Source organism: Oenanthe melanoleuca, chromosome 13 (assembly GCF_029582105.1).
Source record: "Oenanthe melanoleuca isolate GR-GAL-2019-014 chromosome 13, OMel1.0, whole genome shotgun sequence".
Classification (NCBI taxonomy): domain Eukaryota; kingdom Metazoa; phylum Chordata; class Aves; order Passeriformes; family Muscicapidae; genus Oenanthe; species Oenanthe melanoleuca.
The window spans coordinates 10,677,309-10,696,893 of NC_079347.1; the positions used below are offsets into that span (position 1 = coordinate 10,677,309).

The 19,585-nt window shown below is 48.8% G+C and overlaps 1 protein-coding gene across 1 annotated transcript; it reads right to left on the reverse strand.

Annotated features, from left to right (window-relative positions):
- Positions 1-10,437: 10,437 nt before the first annotated feature.
- Positions 10,438-13,723, reverse strand: WNT8A (Wnt family member 8A). Its single transcript, XM_056502088.1, has 6 exons — positions 13,653-13,723; positions 13,532-13,565; positions 13,182-13,320; positions 12,183-12,308; positions 11,930-12,072; positions 10,438-10,998 (listed from the first exon to the last, which is right to left on the reverse strand). The coding sequence occupies exons 1-6, from the start codon at positions 13,721-13,723 to the stop codon at positions 10,438-10,440; spliced, it is 1,074 nt and encodes a 357-aa protein (XP_056358063.1).
- Between the last annotated feature and the right edge of the window lie 5,862 nt (positions 13,724-19,585).

Genomic DNA, 19,585 nt, shown 5'->3' on the forward strand with positions numbered 1-19,585 from the left:
TTGTCTTCCCTTGGTCCATAGTGCCAGGGGAACATGTTGAGGCATGCCCTTTTCTGTTTGCTTTCAACAACAATGGGAATTCTTCCGTTAAGTATAAAAAATGGAAATTTCCTTTCTTTTTGCCCCTCTCAAGTATGTTTAGGTAACTGAAGCACATTCACACTTGGAGAGATGAAGCTGTTTTGCAAGGGAAAACCAAAACATTCCAGTGCAGCTAATATTGCAGCTCCTCTGGTGTCTTAAGTTCAGGCCACAGCAGGAGGTGCAGATATCCAAGGGGAATGCAGTAACTTTTTGGATCTTTTCTTTGGAAGAAGTAATAAGATGAGTCACAATTAACCCATTCAGCTAAGTTAGTAAGGTTCTGGAGGATGAGAGAAGAAATGTTCTTGTGGTTCTAATGGTTTGCTCTACAGGAAACAAACCTTTTATTTTACATTCTTTCAGGTTCAATCCATACATTTGTCTTCATCACTGCAGGAAGCATAAATTTGCTTATTTTCTTACAACCATCTCTTATACATCCCTCCTTGAGATGTCCAAGCTTGATGTGATGATCGTGCTTTGATTATCTTCCTCTGGCAAACCAATGGGCTCCACTCTCCAGGAGAAAAGGGCTCTCCAGGGCAAGTGTCAGAATGTTGGCACAAAGTATTTTGTTCTTCTTACATGATTAATGTGGAAGGAGTGTTTTTAAGTAATTTGTAATTTGTCACAGTGAGACTTGCAATGGAGAACATGCCACAGCAGAGGCAGCCAGGGCCATAAAATGCTGTTGTTGAGAAGTGAGGACTATTCTAACCCAGGTGATATCTCCAGGGGGTGTATTCCTCAGGGACTGGCGGGTGGATTAGCAGTCAAACCTTTGAGGAGCAGGGTGAAAGCCAATATGTCCATGGTGACAGGGACACAGCTGGAATTAAGAAGGATGACTAGCACATCCAAACCTTTTTTAAAGGACTTAGGTTGTTTTTTCTCTAATGATCTTTTCTAGTTTCATTTATGTAACTGTCTCGAGAGTTCCTTTCTTTCAGGCAGCAGAGAAGTGTCTGCCCTGGTGTCTCAGAAAATGAGGCTTTGTCTTTGGTCCCTCAAAGAGGGAGCTGCACACTGGTGCCATAGGTGAGCAGGAGATGGAATGTCCCGTTGTTCTCTACCTGTCTCTGGCACTTGAGTGCTTGTGGACCTCATCTCAGCAGACCTTTTCTGCTTTCTGCTTTCATTTTTCCAGCCTCTGGGCCTTGATGTCACCATGTGGCTTTGAAAAGAAATGTCTTGAAGTTGAAGAGGCCTGTGCAAGCACAGGTCAGGGTGGTGTTTGTTCAAGGAGTAGCACCTGAAGGTCAATTTTGTTATTCCATGATTCCTGAGTTGATATGTTTTCCCAAAAGCCAGTAATCTCCAAAGAAGAAATGTCCTGTCTGGGAAAATAAAGCAAGACATGTGAATTGCTTTAATGAGGTGCTCTGGTACATTTATATCTTCTTAAAAGGAAGCTAAACCACATGCATGAGATGATAGATGAGTTTATTTTCACATGTGGATTTAATAACCTACCAATATGTAGCTGCATATTTAGTGCCCAAAGTCATCTCCAGGAAAATATTCCCTGGGGTGAGGTCAGTGTCTGCTTTCAGCCAAGAGAATGAGCTGAAGGGGTTTGTCAGTGGTTAGCTTGGTTAGGAGGCAGAATAGTTTATATGATACTGAACTAATCAGGGTGATGTGGAGATTAATTTTATCTTCTGCAGAGAACAGAGAGAGTAGAAGTGCCCCTGAGACCACCTGGGGTTTAAAACTCTGAGGAGTTGGAAGGAGCTGACTGCCACTCTGTTCTCTTTGTAGCACTGTTTGTTAATCTTCCCAAATATTTATTGGATTATAGTTGTAATTAAATTTGTGCTGAAAATGTACAGAGCACCCTGTACTTACTGTCACATGGAACCAGAGATCCTCTACACTGAAGCAGTACAGTGGCAGGTCCTGGCCACTGGCCACAACAGCCACAACAGCCCCCTTTGGAATGGGAGATAATCCAAAAAAAAGACTCCCCTGTTGATATGGCATTTGCTGAGTTAAAGCACAGGAAATTGTGAATTTGGGCTCCATCCTGTTTGACCATTTGCACTATCTCCTTATCAATGTACTGGTCTGGTCCTGGGAGATTGGATGGTGTCTGGATACAAGAGGTACAATTTAGTGCTCCCAACTGCTTGAAAGGGACGGGACAGTGATTTGTGAACTCTCTGGAGATGGGTGAGATAAAGCTCTGCAGTGGGGACCTGGGGACCTCCTCTGCCCTGCCTCCACCCTGGCCAGAGCTGGGCCAGGCTCCCCATGCACACCTTGGAGCTGGAGCTGAGTGCAGGCTGTGACCTGATCATTCCTGAATTGTGGGCTGTCTCAGCTCCAGATTCTAGTCATGGCCTGTAGTAGATGAGAGAAAGAAATCAATGTGCTGCAGTCAAAAGCATACAGATGTTTCTCAGGGCATTTAACTAGCAGGTTGTCTGGTAAAACAGAGGCTGAGGCCTGAGATGACAGTGCTCACACCCTGTGGGGGAAAGCCCACGGGGCAAGCAAGAAACAGGAGAGTGAAGTAGTCCAGGCTGGGAAGCACAACTGTGTTTGCCGTGGGATAAATCTTATTAACTTAAGCACATCAAAGCATAAATATTCTGTCTTACCCCTGGACTCAAGCTGGCTCAAGCAAAGCCATCCTGAGAATCTCTTCCCAGTGCTCCTGTCCAGGACTGGTTGCTGCTGGTGCTCCTGTGCCAGCAGAGATGTCCCCAGGAGCCACATTTGCAGCCTGCCCCTGACTGGAATTACCTGCTCTCCAGACACCTGTGGTGCAGCTGTAATGCTGGGAATGCTTGGCACCTCGGGAGGTATTCGGGACTGAGTTAATTTAATTATTCTCCTTCTCATTGGCTTCAAATCCACTTAGAGATAGGGAGGAGGTGCCTTGTCCCTATCACAACTGATGGCAGCTGGCCAGCAGAAGTCTGCCTGGCAGGAGTGGGAATGAAGGGCTGGGCCAGAGTAGGTTTAGCTTCAAGGCACTGGGCAAAAGGGAGAGAAATAGAAATTATTGCCTTTAAAACTGCTGACTCTGGTCTTGATGGATGATCCCTAGAAGAGTCAGGCCAGGAGCCACAACTCTCTGAGTTAGAAAAGCCTGTGGAATTGAGGAGAAATGTGAGAAGTTCTTCCCACCCTTGCCTGTGTCAGGCTTGATCTGAGTCAAGAGTCCCACTGACATCACAACCCAACATTTCAGACTGGGTGCCTCATCACAGCCCAGTCTGAGTGCTGGCAGCCAGGCCAGATGGGACAGGGAGTGCAGCCATGGTCCCAAACAGAGCTTACAACCAGCAAACTCAGCCCATGCATGGCCCGAGTTTGAGCCCAAGGGAACCCTTGTGCCTCTCCCCACTGTTTTACAGTCTTTCTACCCACCTCATCATTATCATCTTTTATGGCATCCATGTGCTGTTGAAAGCATCAGAGGAGGAAATGAAGGGCCGTTTACTATCCAGGCTCTGCACTCACATGTCCCCTAATGAGCTATTCTCTCCTGGCCGTGCCCACAAGGGGCTTCAATTAATGCTGCATGGGACACTGAATAAAGAACAGACAGAGAAAGAAAAAGAATAGCTAAAATATTGTTAGAGATATCCCCATCTATTTCCCCTTATGTCCTACTGCTTTTACAGCTCCACTACCCCATTCTATGACAGATTTAGACTTAGTCTCTTTCATTTTCTGGCTCTGTCTCACTCTGTCCCACATTATTGCAACTCATCCTTGCATCCTGATAGCATTTGGTGAGCATTTCTTAGCTGTGGCCATCAATCTACTCCTTGCTTAACTTAGAGTTACCACCAGCTCCCTCTCCTTTTCTCTCTGTGTTCTGGACTCTCTGGGAGGGATGAGTATGGATCCAAGACATGGTGCACACTTTAAAAGGTTCTTTTCTAATCTCCAGAAGTGTTTGGACCAGGTCCACTTTGTCAAGGAGAGCTCTTGTGTGAAACTGTCCCAGCGTCCATCTCTACAGATAAATAATAGTTGAATTAGGGAGCACCTCATCCTTCTTGTTCATAAAATATGAACCACTCTGTGTGTTTGGAAAAGGGGGAAACAGATAGGACAGCAAAAGAGAAGGAAGGAAGGAATTAATTTTGAAAGTACATTACAAGTTACATTTATCTGGTTTTCTCTAATCCATCAATCTTGTTGTATGGCTCAGTTCCTTGGGGCTTGTTTGAAAAGGGGGAATTTACTGCACTGTAAGCCACGACAGTGATTTGCAAAGTGGGGGGCATGGATTGTATCCTAGGAGAGAGCAGGGAACCAGAAAAAGAGGTGGGGGAGATCGTGAATCCTACAGAGGTGTAAATACACTTTACAATTCCCTCCCAGCCACCCCCGGGAGTATTTTTGGAGGGCACCAACCTGCTCTATATCCACCTCTTGTGCCATGTGGCCATACTAGAAATGTGGACCAGTAAGTGGGCAATAAATTGACACCCTGGCTCCCTGATCATCTCCTTCTCCCTGGAGAAACCTTTGGAACCTTTCCCAGTAGACCTGTGCTTGATCAGGACTCCTGGCTGGAAGTGCAGCATGAATTCATACTGAATATGCAGCATCCCATGGGAAGCATGGATTCTCCAGCCAGGGAAAGCAGATGCAGCACATCCCTGCAGACAGTTATTGTAGGTGTCCTCCCCAACTGAGAAATGTTTGGGAAACACTTGTAACTCTTTTTCTCAGGTGTTGCAAAGAGGATTTGTTTTGTAAATAGTGAAGCTGTTAATTGCCTGACTTTATTAAGAGGGAGCCGAAAAGGTGTTAACAAGTTTTTGTTGCTCCGTGCTGGCAGTGAGCCAGCACTAGTCCCTCTGCAGGGGGAAGGTGGCAAAGTTGTTCTGGAAATCCCTTTGCCCTCTGGAGAAGAAAAAAAATTAGACACCCCTTTAGCCAAAGACTTGAGGTAACGTGTGAATTTTGTAGGAGGGATTCAACTCGAATCACCACACAGTTCAGCTCCAGGGGATTCACTTTCTGTCGAGCAACATGGACTGGAGTGTCCCCAGGGCAACACAGCTGGGAAGTCAGAGCTGGAAAAGAGCTTTAAAGGTTGTTTCCCCCTTCAGCTTTTCCCTAGGCTCAGGTAGAGGGAAGATTCTGCACACAACTGTGGGAAGTCCCGGAGTTCAGCAGCTTTGAAAATCAGGCTGGTGGAGTTTAGGGATCTAACTTCTGGCATTTCACTTGAAAATATATTGTTTAAAGATAGAACTGAGGTTTCCAAGTCACTAAAATCACTAACTGGTTACAAAAGTCTTTCTTGCATACTTCAACAAGCCAGATACCCAAATCCTCCGATCTTTCCCTGAAAATTCCAGTTGATAAATCCCACAGAAAGCATGGAATGGATGCTTTTTCATCCTCCTCTCTGGCACTAGCAGCAGGTAACCAGAGGCTGATTCAGGCCCTTTAAACTTTTTCCTTCTAAGGGTTGGTTTTACAAGTGGAAAAGGACCTGTGACTTGTTTTTTAAGGCTTTAGGGAATTGCTGGCACTCACTGGTTTCCCTGCACCAGATGCAGCGTGACCGGGAGTCTACACTGCATATGAAAAGGTCACTTACCCTGTTCAAGAGAGGAGATTCTAACACTTGTCAGCTTGAGTGATGGAGGCTCTGCATGGAGAGCCATAATATTCATGTCAGAGAATTGCCAAGCCCCTGCGGAAGCGTTGAAGATGGATGGCCTGGGGATATACTCCTGACACTTTAATACGGGGGGAGGATACAGCACAAACATCTCGTACAGAATTATAATCCATGAAAGGGCACTGAGGGCATAAATTAAAGGTAATCCAGCAGGCAAGGAGTTTAACAGCTGAAGGGAAGCAGGCTGGGGCAAAGGAGGGATGCTGGTGGGAGGCACTGGGGGCTGTGGTGGGGCTTTGGGGGTGGGAACACCCAGCTGGGATGGGACCTGGGCAGGAGGAAGCAGTGCCCAGCCAAAATCAATCCACCTCCAAATTGCCTTGCAAAATCATCTGCAAAATCTGCACTTTGTGCATTAAATAAATTTGATTCTCTGCTTGTTGATGGTCATTGTGAAACACTGCAGCCTGTTGAGTAGGGAGCCTGAGGCAGGTACCTCAATCTCTGAGCAGAAGTGTCCCTGCCAGCCTGCTGGGAGAGGCTGTGGGGACACACAGTGGCAATGATGGTGTGAATTCCCTGCTGGAGCCATCCTTGCACTCTCTTCTGTGAGAGGGAGCAAAGGAAACAGCACAGATCCAGTTCCTGTGCCAGGTGACATCCTCAGCCCCCACACAAGCACAATCCCAGCCTGGCTCCGTGTGCTGGGCAGCCCTGAGGATGTGCTGTCCATCTCTATTGACACAGGCTGGCACCTGCACCCCAAACTTCACCTTCCTCCACGGAACCAAGGCCATGTGAGTTGTACCCATGCTCATGCCTGAAGGGGAATGAAGCTGTAGGGGCATTTCCACCTGCTGGGAAGGCGAAACAAGAAGAAAAGTGGGGGTTGCTGTCCCTGGTGAAGGTGCTGGGATGGATACCTGGACAGCAGCACAGCATGGCCAAGAGGCAGCTGGTGAAACAGTGACAGGGATAGTCCTGGATGGATGGGAAGGGCTGGGAAAGCTTGTGGGCTTAGCCTGGGCTGTTACCATAATAAGAGCTCCCTAACACTGGTCGTCTGACCCTCCATTAGTTGAGCAGGCAACTCTGACATAAACCTGCCCTGGTCTCTGGTAGTGCTATGGCTGGCCTATATTATTTCATCATTTGGATTGTGTTTCCCTTTCTCACCAAAAATGGACTGTAAACAATCCCCCTCACATAATAAAGGCACAGTTACCCTTCTGGGACACTGGTGTTAAACTTCCAGAGAGGCAATGGTGATTCAGAGCTGATTCCACTGCTGTTCCACATATTTCTTATCACAAAGGATAATCTATCCATGTAAGTGGCTGGTCCAATATGAAGATGCTGCTCCAGAACTGTCCAAGTGGCTCCACAGCCCTGCCTGAAGTACTCCTGATCCAAGAAAGAAGCAGTGCTGACAGCTCTTGGGGGACAGGCAGCAGGATTTTGGGTTGAGTTCATGCAACACCTGGCCAGGTTTTTGGCTTTTCATTGTAATTAGGATCAACACTATTACAATACTATTACTGTGGGACAGGGGTGAGGTTTCTCCTTAAGGCTTTAGAGAGCCAGCTCATCCCTTCATCCAGGTGTGCAGTGAGTTACAGCTGGTTTGGATCAGTGCCCCAGGTTGGAGCTGACTTTGGGTGATCATAAGCAAACACGTGAAGGTTGGGAGGCATCACCAGTCCCTGAAAAAGCTCTGGCTGTGGTGGGAGAAGGAGCCTTTACAAAACAGCCAGTGACAGGACTGTGCTCTGCTGTGTGTGCTTGTGTTTGCTTTGAAAGCTGCTCTGCAGGAGTAAAAAAACTGCCCAGGTAAAACCACAGCTGAAATGATGAGCTCAGTCCTGTGGCATCCTCAGAGTTTGTTACCCTGCACCCCATGGCATTTGTGAGGGTTATTACAGAAACCACAGCAGCAGGCAGGGGTGTCAGGGTTCCCTGACAGTGCTGTGATGGATTAAGATGATCCTGAATTTCTATTGTTTTGTAGTGAATGTAGTGAGAATTGATGACTGTTGTAGCCAAGCAACAAGGGGGAGGATGAGGAAGCTTCAGCTTCTCCAGGACTCTAATACTTCTGGCAAGGTGCCACTCTAAGCCATAGAGTTGATCTTTGTATTTCTTCAGTCTTGGTATTGTCTCTGCAAGGTATAAAAAGAGATTGGAAATCTGTGTCATGGACTGGTGTGCAACTTTCTCTTGAATTTGCTTCAATTTACGTTTGGTCTCTGGCTTTTGGGTGCAATTTGCTCATTTCCTTAGAGAGTCTGGCTACCAGAAATGTAAATGGCTTTGCTGATAATTTTAAGGAAGAACAGTTCATAGTTCATCTTCAGCATTTAAATACAATGGGGTGAATATGAATGCTGAGTCAGTGGGGATGGGAGGGCTCAGTGGGCAAAGGATTGGACTCAGCAGTGGTATCTCTGCTTCCCTCTCTAGCCCTATTTCCCTGGGATGGAGCCTTTATGGGACAGAGGTCTGGTCTGGTTTGGAGCTGTTGCCACCTATAAACCTGTTGCTTCTTATTTTCTGCATTAATGTTTGTTTGGAAAGATGCTGCAGAAAATGGGTAAGATGACACACAGCATGTCCCACCCATTCCTGCTCACTGGGAGCCCTCAGCAATAAACCATACAGGTAAATCCCTCCTCTCCTAGATTTGCCTGTGTGGTTTATTAACCTGCTGCTGTATACAGCAGGAAGGTTTTTATGTGTGCTTGGGAATTATCCTGGTGAAATAGTTTTTCTCCTCTGAGAGCACATCAGCAGGCACTGTCCTGTGCTCTGTATAACCTAATTTTGTGGGTACCCTGTGCCTGCAGCTGTTGGGGGTCTGGAGCACTGTCCAGACAAATACAAAAAGAGACCCTGGGGGTAAAATTGTGCAGATGAGTCAACCAGTGCTCGAGATGCAGGAAAGCAGCTTTGCTTATCTGTTTTTATCATTCCCAGTTCAGCCTAAATTTTTGGGGCTGCAACGGCTGTTGTGGCAACACTGTGCAAAAATCTTGGGGTATTTTGTTTTGGTAGGATAACTTACTAGAAGTAGCTACCCTGAAGGCAGCAAAGCCCCCCTAAACTGATGGTGTCACCCTTCTAGCTTTGATAAAACCCACTTTGCATAAAATAAATGCATGGAAGTCAGCTGTGCCTCCCAAAAGTGTGTTTTGCAAGCTGAGCTCCCTGATCTGGTTCCCGTGTGTGTCGAAGCTGTGTTTACACAGGGAGCCAGAGGGAGACATGGATAAAATAGCACTGAAGCATTTGCAGTGTGGGTGCAATGTGCTGGCAGAGCTGTAGGGTGATTTTTACACTTGTCTCTCCTCCTCCTCCTCCCCCTCCTCCCCTGGCTGGAGAGCAAACTTGATCGAGCATCCTTGCCCTGCACCGTGGGTGTGGGTGATGGCACAGCCCTGGGACCGCTCTGCCCTCCCCGACCTGGTCCGGGCTGCTGGCACCCGGAGCAGCAGGGAACCAGCAGACACATTCACAACTGTCCCCGAGTTTTCTCTCCTGCTCCAGTTCAAAGGGTTCCTCTCGTGCCTCCAAGAAATTTGCAGTGAGTGCCGATGGTGACGCTTTCCACATCAAAGCGGGGCAGCCTCGCATTGTCTGGGGATGTCGGGTCGAGGCAAATTAAAGAGACTTTGGGAGCTTCAAAATCGGCTTTAGCCAGGCTGTGTCTGCATACTCAGCACTTGGAAAGGGCGAGATTATGCTGATAGGTACTAAAGCCAACCCTCCGGGGACTGGAGGCTGGAGCCAACTTACTGAGATCCAGGAGAACTAACCCATTGCCCTTGGTGGCTTTTGGATTAATGATGAGGAAATTCGTGGAAGTGCTGGGTTTTACACGGAAAGGGACAATTTTGCACCTAAAATCATACTGCTAGGAAGCTAGAAAGGAAAAAGCCAATTCTTTTCATTGCATTGTGGTTTATTGCAAAATACAGTCCAAAATCTAACTCTTAAGGGATACCTTCAAAATATATAGTGAAAACAGATTGTGCTAAGCAATAATACAACTTATTAATAAACAACAATTAGGCATAAAGAATTCTGAATTCTTATCTGCTAATTTAAAACAAAAAAACAATATAGGAGCTGCAAATACCTGAAGCTATTGTCTATTTGTGGCAAGGCTTATTGTACCAAAATACAAAATTCAGAAAGGAGGAGGAAAAAAAAAAGGGGGGGGGGGTAGGGAAATATGTAAACACTGGGTGTAAACTTTTCAAAGCCCTCAAAAGACTGCAGCTGTGGTAATACACATGACAACAGTGTTGAACCTCCTCTCACATCACAAAGTGCATAAGTTTTCCTCCAGAAATGCTGCCAAGCAGCTGCTGTGCACGAACGGCCGGGACCTGAGGCTGCAGGGGTGGGATGACCCGGCTAGACCCACCTTTGGCCACAGCACCTGTCCCTGGCTGCAGGGCTGGAGCCCCAGTGCTGGCATTGGCACAAGGGGTTGAGCCCGCCTAAACCATGAAATTCCTCCCTCTGTCCAATACACAGATAAAGTGACTCCCGAGAAGAGAGAAGCTACTGGCAAATGTTGAGAAAAAACATGGAAGCAAGATGGATCATGGTCCCTCAGTGCCTGTGCCTTGTGCTTCCTAATCCCAACCGCATCCATCCGCAGGAGACCCCATCACCTCACAGGGTGCACGCTCAACCCTCTGGACCCCAGGACGCTCCTTCCTCAGCATGAGGACACCAAAGCGTCGCTATCTCCTGTGGGCCCTGCTCCTTTGCCGGATGTGGTTGGGCGCGGCGGGGTCGCGGCGGGTGCAGAAGTGCTTGGCCACCAGCGTCCGGCACTGCTCGCAGCGCACCGTGCAGCACCAGTGGAACTTGCAGTTGCAGCTGGCCACCACCTCGGTCCTGCGCTCCTCCACCCGCAGCCCGCACTCGGTGCAGAGCCGCCGGCAGCTCCTCTTCTCCCACTGCGAGAGGTTCCTGCCGCTCTGCAGGCACTCGCGGCCCTCGGTGCCGTGGTGGCCCAGGCTGGCGTTCCTGGTGCAGTAGTCGGGGGAGTCCTCCAGGAAGACGAGCTCCGTGGCGTGGATGTGGTGGAAGGTCTCTGCCGTGGCCCCGCGGCTGTCAGCGCTGTTGCCGGCTCTCATGCGCCTCTTGTCCATCTCCAGCTTGTGGGCTCGGTCGTACTTGATCTTCAGGTAGTTGCCGACCTCACGGAACTCGGCGAGCTGCAGCCAGCAGGTCTGGATGCTGCAGCTGCCCGACACGCCGTGGCACTTGCAGGCTCTCCTCATTGTGTCTTTCACTGCCTTGGTGGGATGAGGTGAAGAAATGAGGAAATTAGAAAACCTCAAAATCAGTCTCTACATCACTTGTAATTTGGGGACATTGCATTTAAAGTGGCTCGTGCTTGGCATGACTTCAGGTCCTTCCAAGAGCTGATGCTCTTATTCCTGGAAAACATCACAGAGGTAAGTGGGCACAAACTGTTGTTCCCAGCCCTTCCAGGAGAATCCAGGCCAGGAAAAAATGCCTTTGTCAGGTCATGCCCTTCTTATGCCACTCACCAGCATCAACCCATGTCCATTTCAGAGGTCTCATTCAAAATGTGTGAAACTGCTTTGGAATAATCATACCCTACCTCTCTGCATCTCCTCCAGGCCAAGCACTTCATAGATATTATCTGCCTATCTCCCTCTGGTATTTATAAGGTCCCAATCACTGGTATCTATGTGAGATTAAGCCTTGACACACCCTACGAGATAGGTATGTTAAGTGTTGTCATCCTTGTTTTTACAGACAAGGAGGTTTGGCAAGATGCTGAGAGCTTCCATGGCCCAGGCAGGAGTGGGGGCGAGTCTGGCTGGCTTGTGAGCGGGGCCAGCTCACACCTGGTTTCCCGGCCAAAGAGCTTGGAAATGCATATTGCAAGAAAGTAAGGAGGGTGGTTCTGGCTTTGTTTTACAGACCAGACAAGCCTAGAGGTGAGTACAAACCCCATGCATTTCTGAATAAGTGGTGTGTGCCAGCAGTTAACTGCATCACACAGCTGCAGAAGATGGAAGTGGGAACAATTTACTTTGATGCCCTGTGTTGAGGTTCAAGGCCAGATTCTGGCTGTGTTCTTTCCCCCATGCAACCACTACCTAGATTGTCACAGGGACCTGAAAATGGGAGCCTGAAAGCCTAGATTTTATTTTAAATATAGACATTATTATTATTGCTATTATTATTACTTACAAGTCTCCCGACTTCATTGTTGTGCAGGTTAATCAGCGCGCGGGTATCGTGTCCTGTTTCCAAGGCATCCACGAAGAGCTTGGAAACCTTCTCCCCAAACTCCACGTTGTCACTGCATCCTCCCCAGACCCAGCCTCGGCCACCTGCAGGGCAGACACAGGCTTAGGCACAGATCTGCCCCAAATGCTGCCCGGAGGTCTGTTGCGTGTGGGGACAGAGGGACGGGTCAGTCTGTCCTGGGACGGTCACTCACCGACGCGCCCGTTCCTGGAGTCGTCACAGCCGCAGCTCTCGAAGTCTCCCAGGCTGCAGTTCCTGGTGAGGGTGTACATGACCCCGGCCGAGCTGATGGCGTGCACGAAGGAGGTTTCCCGGGTAGCTGGGGGAGAGGGGAGGAAAAAAGCTGTCACATGCAAATATAGACATCAGTCCCTGATTTTCGGGAACGAAGATCTCCTGTGCTGCGAAGGTACAAGGAGAAAATAGCCCCACAGTCTGTGCAAAAGGTAAGGTGCTACAGAAATGAAATGCTCATGGCTGGGTCTTTTCAGGCTTCAGCATCACAGGGTACAGCAATTTGGTATCATATTGTGCAGGTGTCCATACAGGGGATGGAACTTCTTGCCAGGGGTAGGATTTTAAGCAAATGCTCTGGCCAAGGTGAGTTATTTCTCCTTTCACCTAGCACTCATTTCATCTCTGTCCTTCCCTGCCTGGGGCTATGTTGTGCTTTGATCTTGCCTGCTGGAGAAAATGGTCATTGATCCTTTGAACCTGTGCTAACAGCTGTCTGCACCCACACTCCTAGTGTAGTCCTTTTTGGCTTTCTGAAGAGATTCAAATAGAGATGTTGCTCTGGGTAAAAGGAGACTTCTGCCCATTGAAATAGATAATATTGAAATATATCCACAGCTTTCTTATGAAGGCAGTTTCTTAGTACACATCTCTGGTTTCTCCCTTTGCCTCTCCTGCACTTCTCCCCACTGGAAGCTCGGGGGTCTTAGCACTGCACTCCCCGGGATGCTGCACACAAAGGGGTAGGAGCAGATCCATGGGGCAGCATTGCGGGAAAGACTGAGCCGGGGATCCCTAGTGCTATTTACCACACCAATTAATACGGATAAAGGAAAAACAAGTGTGATTTTTGGGGCAGGAGGGCCGTTTTCCATCAGTCAGTTAGATCAGCAGCACAGCTCTCTCCGGAGCTCATCCCAGCTGGCACCAGCGCATCGCGGGCAGGTGGAGCACTCACCGCTGCGCAGCCGGTTGTGGGTGGAGAGCTGCAGGGCGCTCTCGGGGCAGTTCCAGCGCTCCCACCCGAACTGGAACTTGCACTCCTCCATCCCGCTGTGCGCCCCGGCCGCCACGCTGCTGGAGAACGTCAGGTAAGCCTGGCATGGGAAACAGCGGGGTTAAAATCCACCCTGTTTTACCGTTATCAGTGAAAACAGACACAAGCAGGTTGTGAGTCCTTTCCCTCTGCACTTGGCAGGACTTGGAGCCGATATGCTCTGAGAAGTCTGGTTCCTTGGAAAGTACTATTTCCCATTTGCAAAACAAAATCACTCCATTTAAATTCCTGACAGTCAATATGTTAATTACCTTAGGTCCTGTCATCAGAAAGTTATTCACAGACCTGAAACAAAGAAAATAAAATGAATCACCTTACCACAGGCTGAAGATCACCTCTAAAAAATGCCCTTTCCACTGAGTTGGACCCTACCATGCTGCTGTGTGGAGAATGGCACTGTAGACCCCTGTGATGGAGAGGATGAGGAGGGTGTTTCTCTTCATGGCTGTCACAAGGCGTGGGGCTGGATCCCTTTGGCTGCTCCGTAGCTCTCCTCACTGCAGGTCTCCACACAAGCAGGGCCGCCTCCCTCCACTCCTTCCCAAGGTGAGCTACGGGGATGGAGCAAAGCTGCAGCAACCTCCAACCCTGATATTTATAAGGTGAAGTTGTGAATAGTCAAAACCCCCCATTCATTTGCTACCCAATGACTTAATGTGGTAAAAAAGCTCCCGCTCCAATGGGTGACAAGGAACCGCCTAAGGTTGCACTTCAAAAGGCGGCGGGTGTCCCTGGGAGCGGGATGGTCTGAAGGAGAGCAAACTTCCCTAACAATGGGACACTTTTAACTCTCTTCCCTGCCACCAGCCATCCCTTTCTGCTGGCCCCAAGTCCTCTTGCCTTCTCCTTTTCATCCTCTGCTTGCCAGCAGAGGCTCCATCCCCATGTCCCTCCGAAATAACAAGCAGATGCATTTCTATAGTTCCCCTGCTATCTGCCTGCTCCCTCCTATGAGAATTCCCTGAGGAGTTTTAACAACCCTTCTGTAAAGATCTATAGGGGCTGGACCTCCCCGGTCTCCTTGCAGAGATGCGTTTAACGGCAGGTTTTTTCCTTCTCGCCTCTTTATGATGAAAGTTTCTGCATTTCCATCCTGATAACAGCGAGCGTGGCTCGGTAGCATTTGGAAATCTAATTTACGCGGCTGCAGCTTGGGAACGCTCTGTGAATCGTTTATGTGGTTTTCTCCAACGCTGTAATTAGGGGAAGAGTTTTCTAGGGTTGGCAGTTTCCTCACGGTGAAGGCTGCTGCAGCAAAGGCATTGCTGCTGCTGCTGCTCCCGGCAGGAGCTGCGCAGAGCCTGAGAGGAATGAGGGGCCTCTGCTGCAGCTGAGCCATCATCTGTGCTTGGGAAAGGAAAATCCTTATCAGAGGAAACACAAAAAGCCTTTTGGTACTTACAGTATCATTAAGGGTTCTGAGGAGCTATGATGAAGCTGATGGAGGAATGGGGAGATGATGTCCATGGAAACTTCTTGGTCTGTTTTGCTGGAGGTGAATGGTCCCACCGGGGGTTGGCTCACCCTGGGCAGGGATCCTGGCTGCTCCATAGGGCAGTGTGGGCACTTGGCCCCAAATCATTGCTGTGCTGTGCCAGCAGAGACAAACAGCCCCCTGGCTCTGCCTGTTACTGTCCCAGGGCACACAGGCACAGCATCTGCCCATGATGGCTCTTAGGTTCTGTGGCAGGCAGAGGTGCTGCCTTTTTCCTCCTTCTCCCAGTTCTCTGACTAAACTTGGGGTACACCCATCTCCTTGAGTTAATCACTGCTGCTGCAAGGGGACTGATGAAAAAGCAGCAAAAGTCATGTTCAAGGGAATGGAATTGCACTGGACATGGCACTTGGGGAGCTGCCCCACAAGGAGAAGGGGACACACAGGGACAAGCCCCATCTTCACTCTGAGGCAAATGGCCAGCCAGCAGCACAGTGGCCAGGCAGGGGATGCACCTCAATACCTTGGAGAAGCAGTTTTGTGTCCTGCCATGAAATGCTCAAGAGCATTGCAGAGGCAGCAGCCTGCCCTGGGGTTTGACACCTCACAGCTGGTGTCTGAAGTGCCTGTGGGATCAGCTCCGGCTGCTGGAGACCTGTAACTCCTCTCTCTCCTGCCTGGAGCAGGCAGACCAGCTCCTCACTGCTCCTGGCTGCAGAAAGCACAGGGATTCTCCCTGTCCTGCTGCCCCTCAGCAAGTGAGGGTAGAGCCCTCTCCCCCTCGACTCTGCAGAAGGGAAACCTGGAGTCAGCTGGCAAAGCCGCAAACAACCCGTTTGTAACCAGAGGATTAAAATTGCAGATTGGTTGAAAAGCAGAGATGCAAAATACCTTCCAAGTGAGTCCCACCAGCATGGAAAACCCTCTGTGAGTCAGCATTTTAATCATTACCATCCCAAACAGATCCTACTTGTTAGAGCTGTCAAAGGACAATTACTGGGAATGAAGTGTTTCCCATGTATCAGGGAAGCTCAATGATTAAATTTAGCCCATGCATATGTCTTGGAAATCTGCGTGCATTTTCTATGTGCACACAGGTAATTTTGGGGGGTTGTGTCTGGCTGCCCCTGAGGCCATATAGATGGGGTTTTTTCTTGTCTGAGACAGCTTGTGCAGCTAAAAAAATGTTGGCATGTCTGCTCTGTCAGTTCACACATGATATTGCTATCACATGCCAGAGGAATAGCAGCGTCCCTGGGCGTGAGCTGTGCCACAAGCAGCTGCTGGCAGGACCACACAGCTCTTTGCCCAGGCTATTAAAAATGTCCTTCCTAATTAAAGTCACAGCAATCTTAAAAGTCACTCATAACGTTGTCACTTGCACTAGTTGTCAGCAAACAAAGCAGCATGTTGGGACAAGCCTTCCCACACTGCTCCAGGTTTTTTCCACATTAACTGCTCAGGCCTGGCAAGCAGGACCCAGCACTTCTGCAGGTCACCCAGCAGTGAGTGCAGTGATCCCAGTTGTACTGCTGCTGGACTTTTCCACCTTAGGAAATAAATTTGTACTTCTAGAACTTCATGCAATGTCCTTGCAGTAGAAGAGATTAAATGTACACATCTGTTTGCAGCTGGGTAAACTTAGGCACAGAAATGGGTGGTCTGGAGATCTTGGGGTGGATCAGTGGCAGAGATATTTAGAAGCTGATTTTGGCGCTTTTCTCTGTAAGTCACTGGGCAGAGCTGGAGGCTGCAGGGCTGGGAACAGCCCACTGGTCACCCTATGGATCATCTGACAAACAATGCTGAAGTGGTTTCCCTATGATTTTCCCACTGCCTAGAGACCTGCTTTTGGTTTGGTTCTGGATGGGGGGAAAAAAAGTCTGGAAGGCAAATTCTGTTGAATTTACTTGGTTATGAAGAATGTGCACTGTAAGTGATCGTGGGCAGCCTGGACCTCATGAGCCATCAGCTGCCCACCAGAGCCTGCCCCATGTGCTGCTGAGGGACAGACTGTTTGCAAAGCACCGTCCTGAGTGTCAGCTGGACGTGTAATGAAATATTGATGCTTTGTTTCTTCTTGCTATGTTTGTCTTCATGCTGTGTAACCAAACAGGCACTGCTTTTCAAGGGATGGTCAAAATCCTAAAGCATTTTGATATCTGCCCTAATTAAAGAGACAAGGATAGCCTATACAGCCCCATGCACCCACAAAACCCTTTTCACAGCACAATGTGGGTTTTAAGGGAAGGCAGACATGAGGTAAATCAGCTTATCAGGGTGGCAGGTCCCACAGGGGTGGGGCCTTGGCTTGTGCTGCCCCATGGCTGTGGACAACAGGAAAATAAAGCACAGGCCACTTGCTAAATTGCCCTTGGCAGGTGACACATTCAGAGCCCTGGCGTCAAATCCTGCATTGCTGCCCCCTTACAATAGAAACCCACCTGGGTAATTAGAAAGGCACCTCCTCACTGCTGAGGTGGAGGCTGTTTTATGGTGCTCTCCCACACTGCTCACCCCAGGAAGCCCTTGGTCTGTGCAGGGCAAAGGGGATGTGTCCCTGTGCTGCACAATATTCTATCCCAGAGCACTGCAGGCCTGGGGCAACCCTCTTGCACACCCAGCTCTTCTAGGAATTGTTATTTTTAGTCTTCTCAGCTTTCCTGTGTTGGGGAAAATATGTCCCTATTGTTCTGCCTGCTGCACAGTCCCTGTAGGCTGCTGCAGTTCCCAGCAGGAGCAAACAGAGGCAGGACCCAAGCCCTGGACCTGGCAATGCTGGGTGGAGTTTCACATGTAAAATGAATATGTTTTGATTAATGAATAGTAGTTGGGGATGGAGATGTAACTGAAATCAGGTATTGTACCACACCTACCCCACAGGCTTGATCCTCTTCATGCCTATTTTGGCACACAGAAGTAGCCCAATATTTACTGAAAACAATATTAAACCACCCAGCACAGCCAACTTAGGGTGTGCTTTGCCAGTGAAAAAAATTATCCCAAGGAGTTTATGTCTCTCAGCAGCATTTTGTGCCCTCAGCTGTACCAATGCACCCAGTTTTTCCATCTTAATTTTAACCCTGATTCCCAGCACAGCCTCATGCAGCATGGCGAGGTGAGCAGTGAACTTCATCAGTGAGGCCACAAAAAATCAAGGCCAAGGTAAGAGTCTTTTCTACTGAAGGAAACCCATCCTGGGATAGAAGCCAGCACCACAGGAAGCTCCAGGTTGTACCTTTTGGTTTCAGAAAGGGAAAAAACATTGAGGTTTGGAACCAAATTCTGATCTTTCTAGCCACAAGCTGGCTAGGGACATAGATGCTTCCCAGCAAGGACTGTCAAGGTGATTTGGGAATGTCCTGATTTGGGTTATAGAAAAGGCCTCAGAACATTGCAGAGCTCTTGGATCTGTGTGCACAGGATGATATGTTTAGGCTAGAAATGAGAAAATAGGGATGGGGTGAGGAACCTTTTATTCCATTGACAAGAGACAGAGCAAGGGGCTCAAGATGTAAATTGAACTTGCTGTGGGCTCACCATGTGTCAGGAGTGAGATGGATGAGCATGGTCCCACCGTGGTGGGGAGGATGGGCTGGGAGATGGGTCAGGACCCCTCCAGCCCAGTTGACTGGGGGCAGTGACAGAAGGGGATTTCACCCTGTCAGCAGCAGTGCCCATCTCTGGGGAAAGCCCTGGAGAGGACTTGGCTGCCCAGTCAGCCCTGGAGAGGCAGCTCCATGACCTGATCAGCCTCACCTCACCTGCCTCCTTTAGGTGTGTCCCCCAAAACCTACAGGGCTGTTTACACAGCAGCCTTATAAAGCAGGGACAAGTGTTTTGTTTTTCTCTCCCTCTTTAAAGGAAGTGTCATGCAAACAGTGTCAGTGCAGCTGATGGGTTACTGCATGCAGAGACCAGATCTCCATCCTGGCAAGGTGTCACCTCCCAGGTGAAAGCCTGTCCAGGAAGAGATTGGGCACTTGATACAGAGGAAAATTATCACCTCCTTCTTAATTATTCCCAGCCAAACTCAAGTTAAATTAACTGATTACAACCTGGCTCATGCAGAGCTCCCCATCCTTTCCCAGCATGGGTCCTTGTATTACCCCTTTGTGGCTGAGGCTCTGTCATCCCTGCTGTCCCCCATCCATTGCATGTCACAGATCAAGCCTGAAGATCTTAAATTCTGACTTGGATGATATGGGTGTTGCTGCTGGCTCTGTCTGGCACACTCAGTGTGGGAGGTTTTGAAACTCACAGAAGAAAATGGTGATTTGAGCCATGAATATTTTCTTTAAATTTGTCTTTGTTTCTTTGGGCAGAAGTGATTCCAAGTGCAAAAAGCTGTGGCTTCCTCTGGAGGAATTGGGGCTGAGAGCAACTTCAAATATTCTTTGAGATTTGCTGGGAAAAACAAAGTGAGGAGAAAAGTTCCTTCTGGCACTGGCTTTGCACACAAAGGTGGTGGGGAGCCTGTGCTGCTGTGGGGTTTGTTCCCCCTGTGGTTCCCACGTGGGCTCTGGCACTTTGCTCTGGTTCCCCCTGAGGAAACCCCTCTTGCTTTGCCTGGGTTGCCTCACAGGGTTGAGCTCTTTATTTCCATTTCACACTGCATCTGGGCATTGGTGCTATGTTCATACCTCGCTTCCATCAGTCTGGGAGTGCCATGCATTCATGCATCTCTGAGGTGGACAGAGACAGCTCCAGGGCTACCTGAGGTCAGAGTGGGATGACAGCTCTTTGCAAGGTCTCTGGTTTTACTAAACCAGTTTTAGACCTTTACTGTTCAGTTTAAAGTTGATGCAATGGGAATGCGTAAGGTGGGGATCTGGCTCAGGGGTTCAGCTCATCAGCATCCTCCAGGCAC

What these genes read in the sequence shown, in the direction of transcription:
- WNT8A (XM_056502088.1), bottom strand. Translation starts at nt 13,723, where the DNA reads ATGAAGAGAAACACCCTCCTCATCCTCTCCATCACAGGGGTCTACAGT. An exon ending in CCACAACCGGCTGCGCAGCG is followed by an intron (nt 12,309 to 13,181) that starts GTGAGTGCTCCA and finishes CCTCTCCCCCAG; the next exon opens with CTACCCGGGAAACCTCCTTC. An exon ending in CTCCAGGAACGGGCGCGTCG is followed by an intron (nt 12,073 to 12,182) that starts GTGAGTGACCGT and finishes TCTGCCCTGCAG; the next exon opens with GTGGCCGAGGCTGGGTCTGG.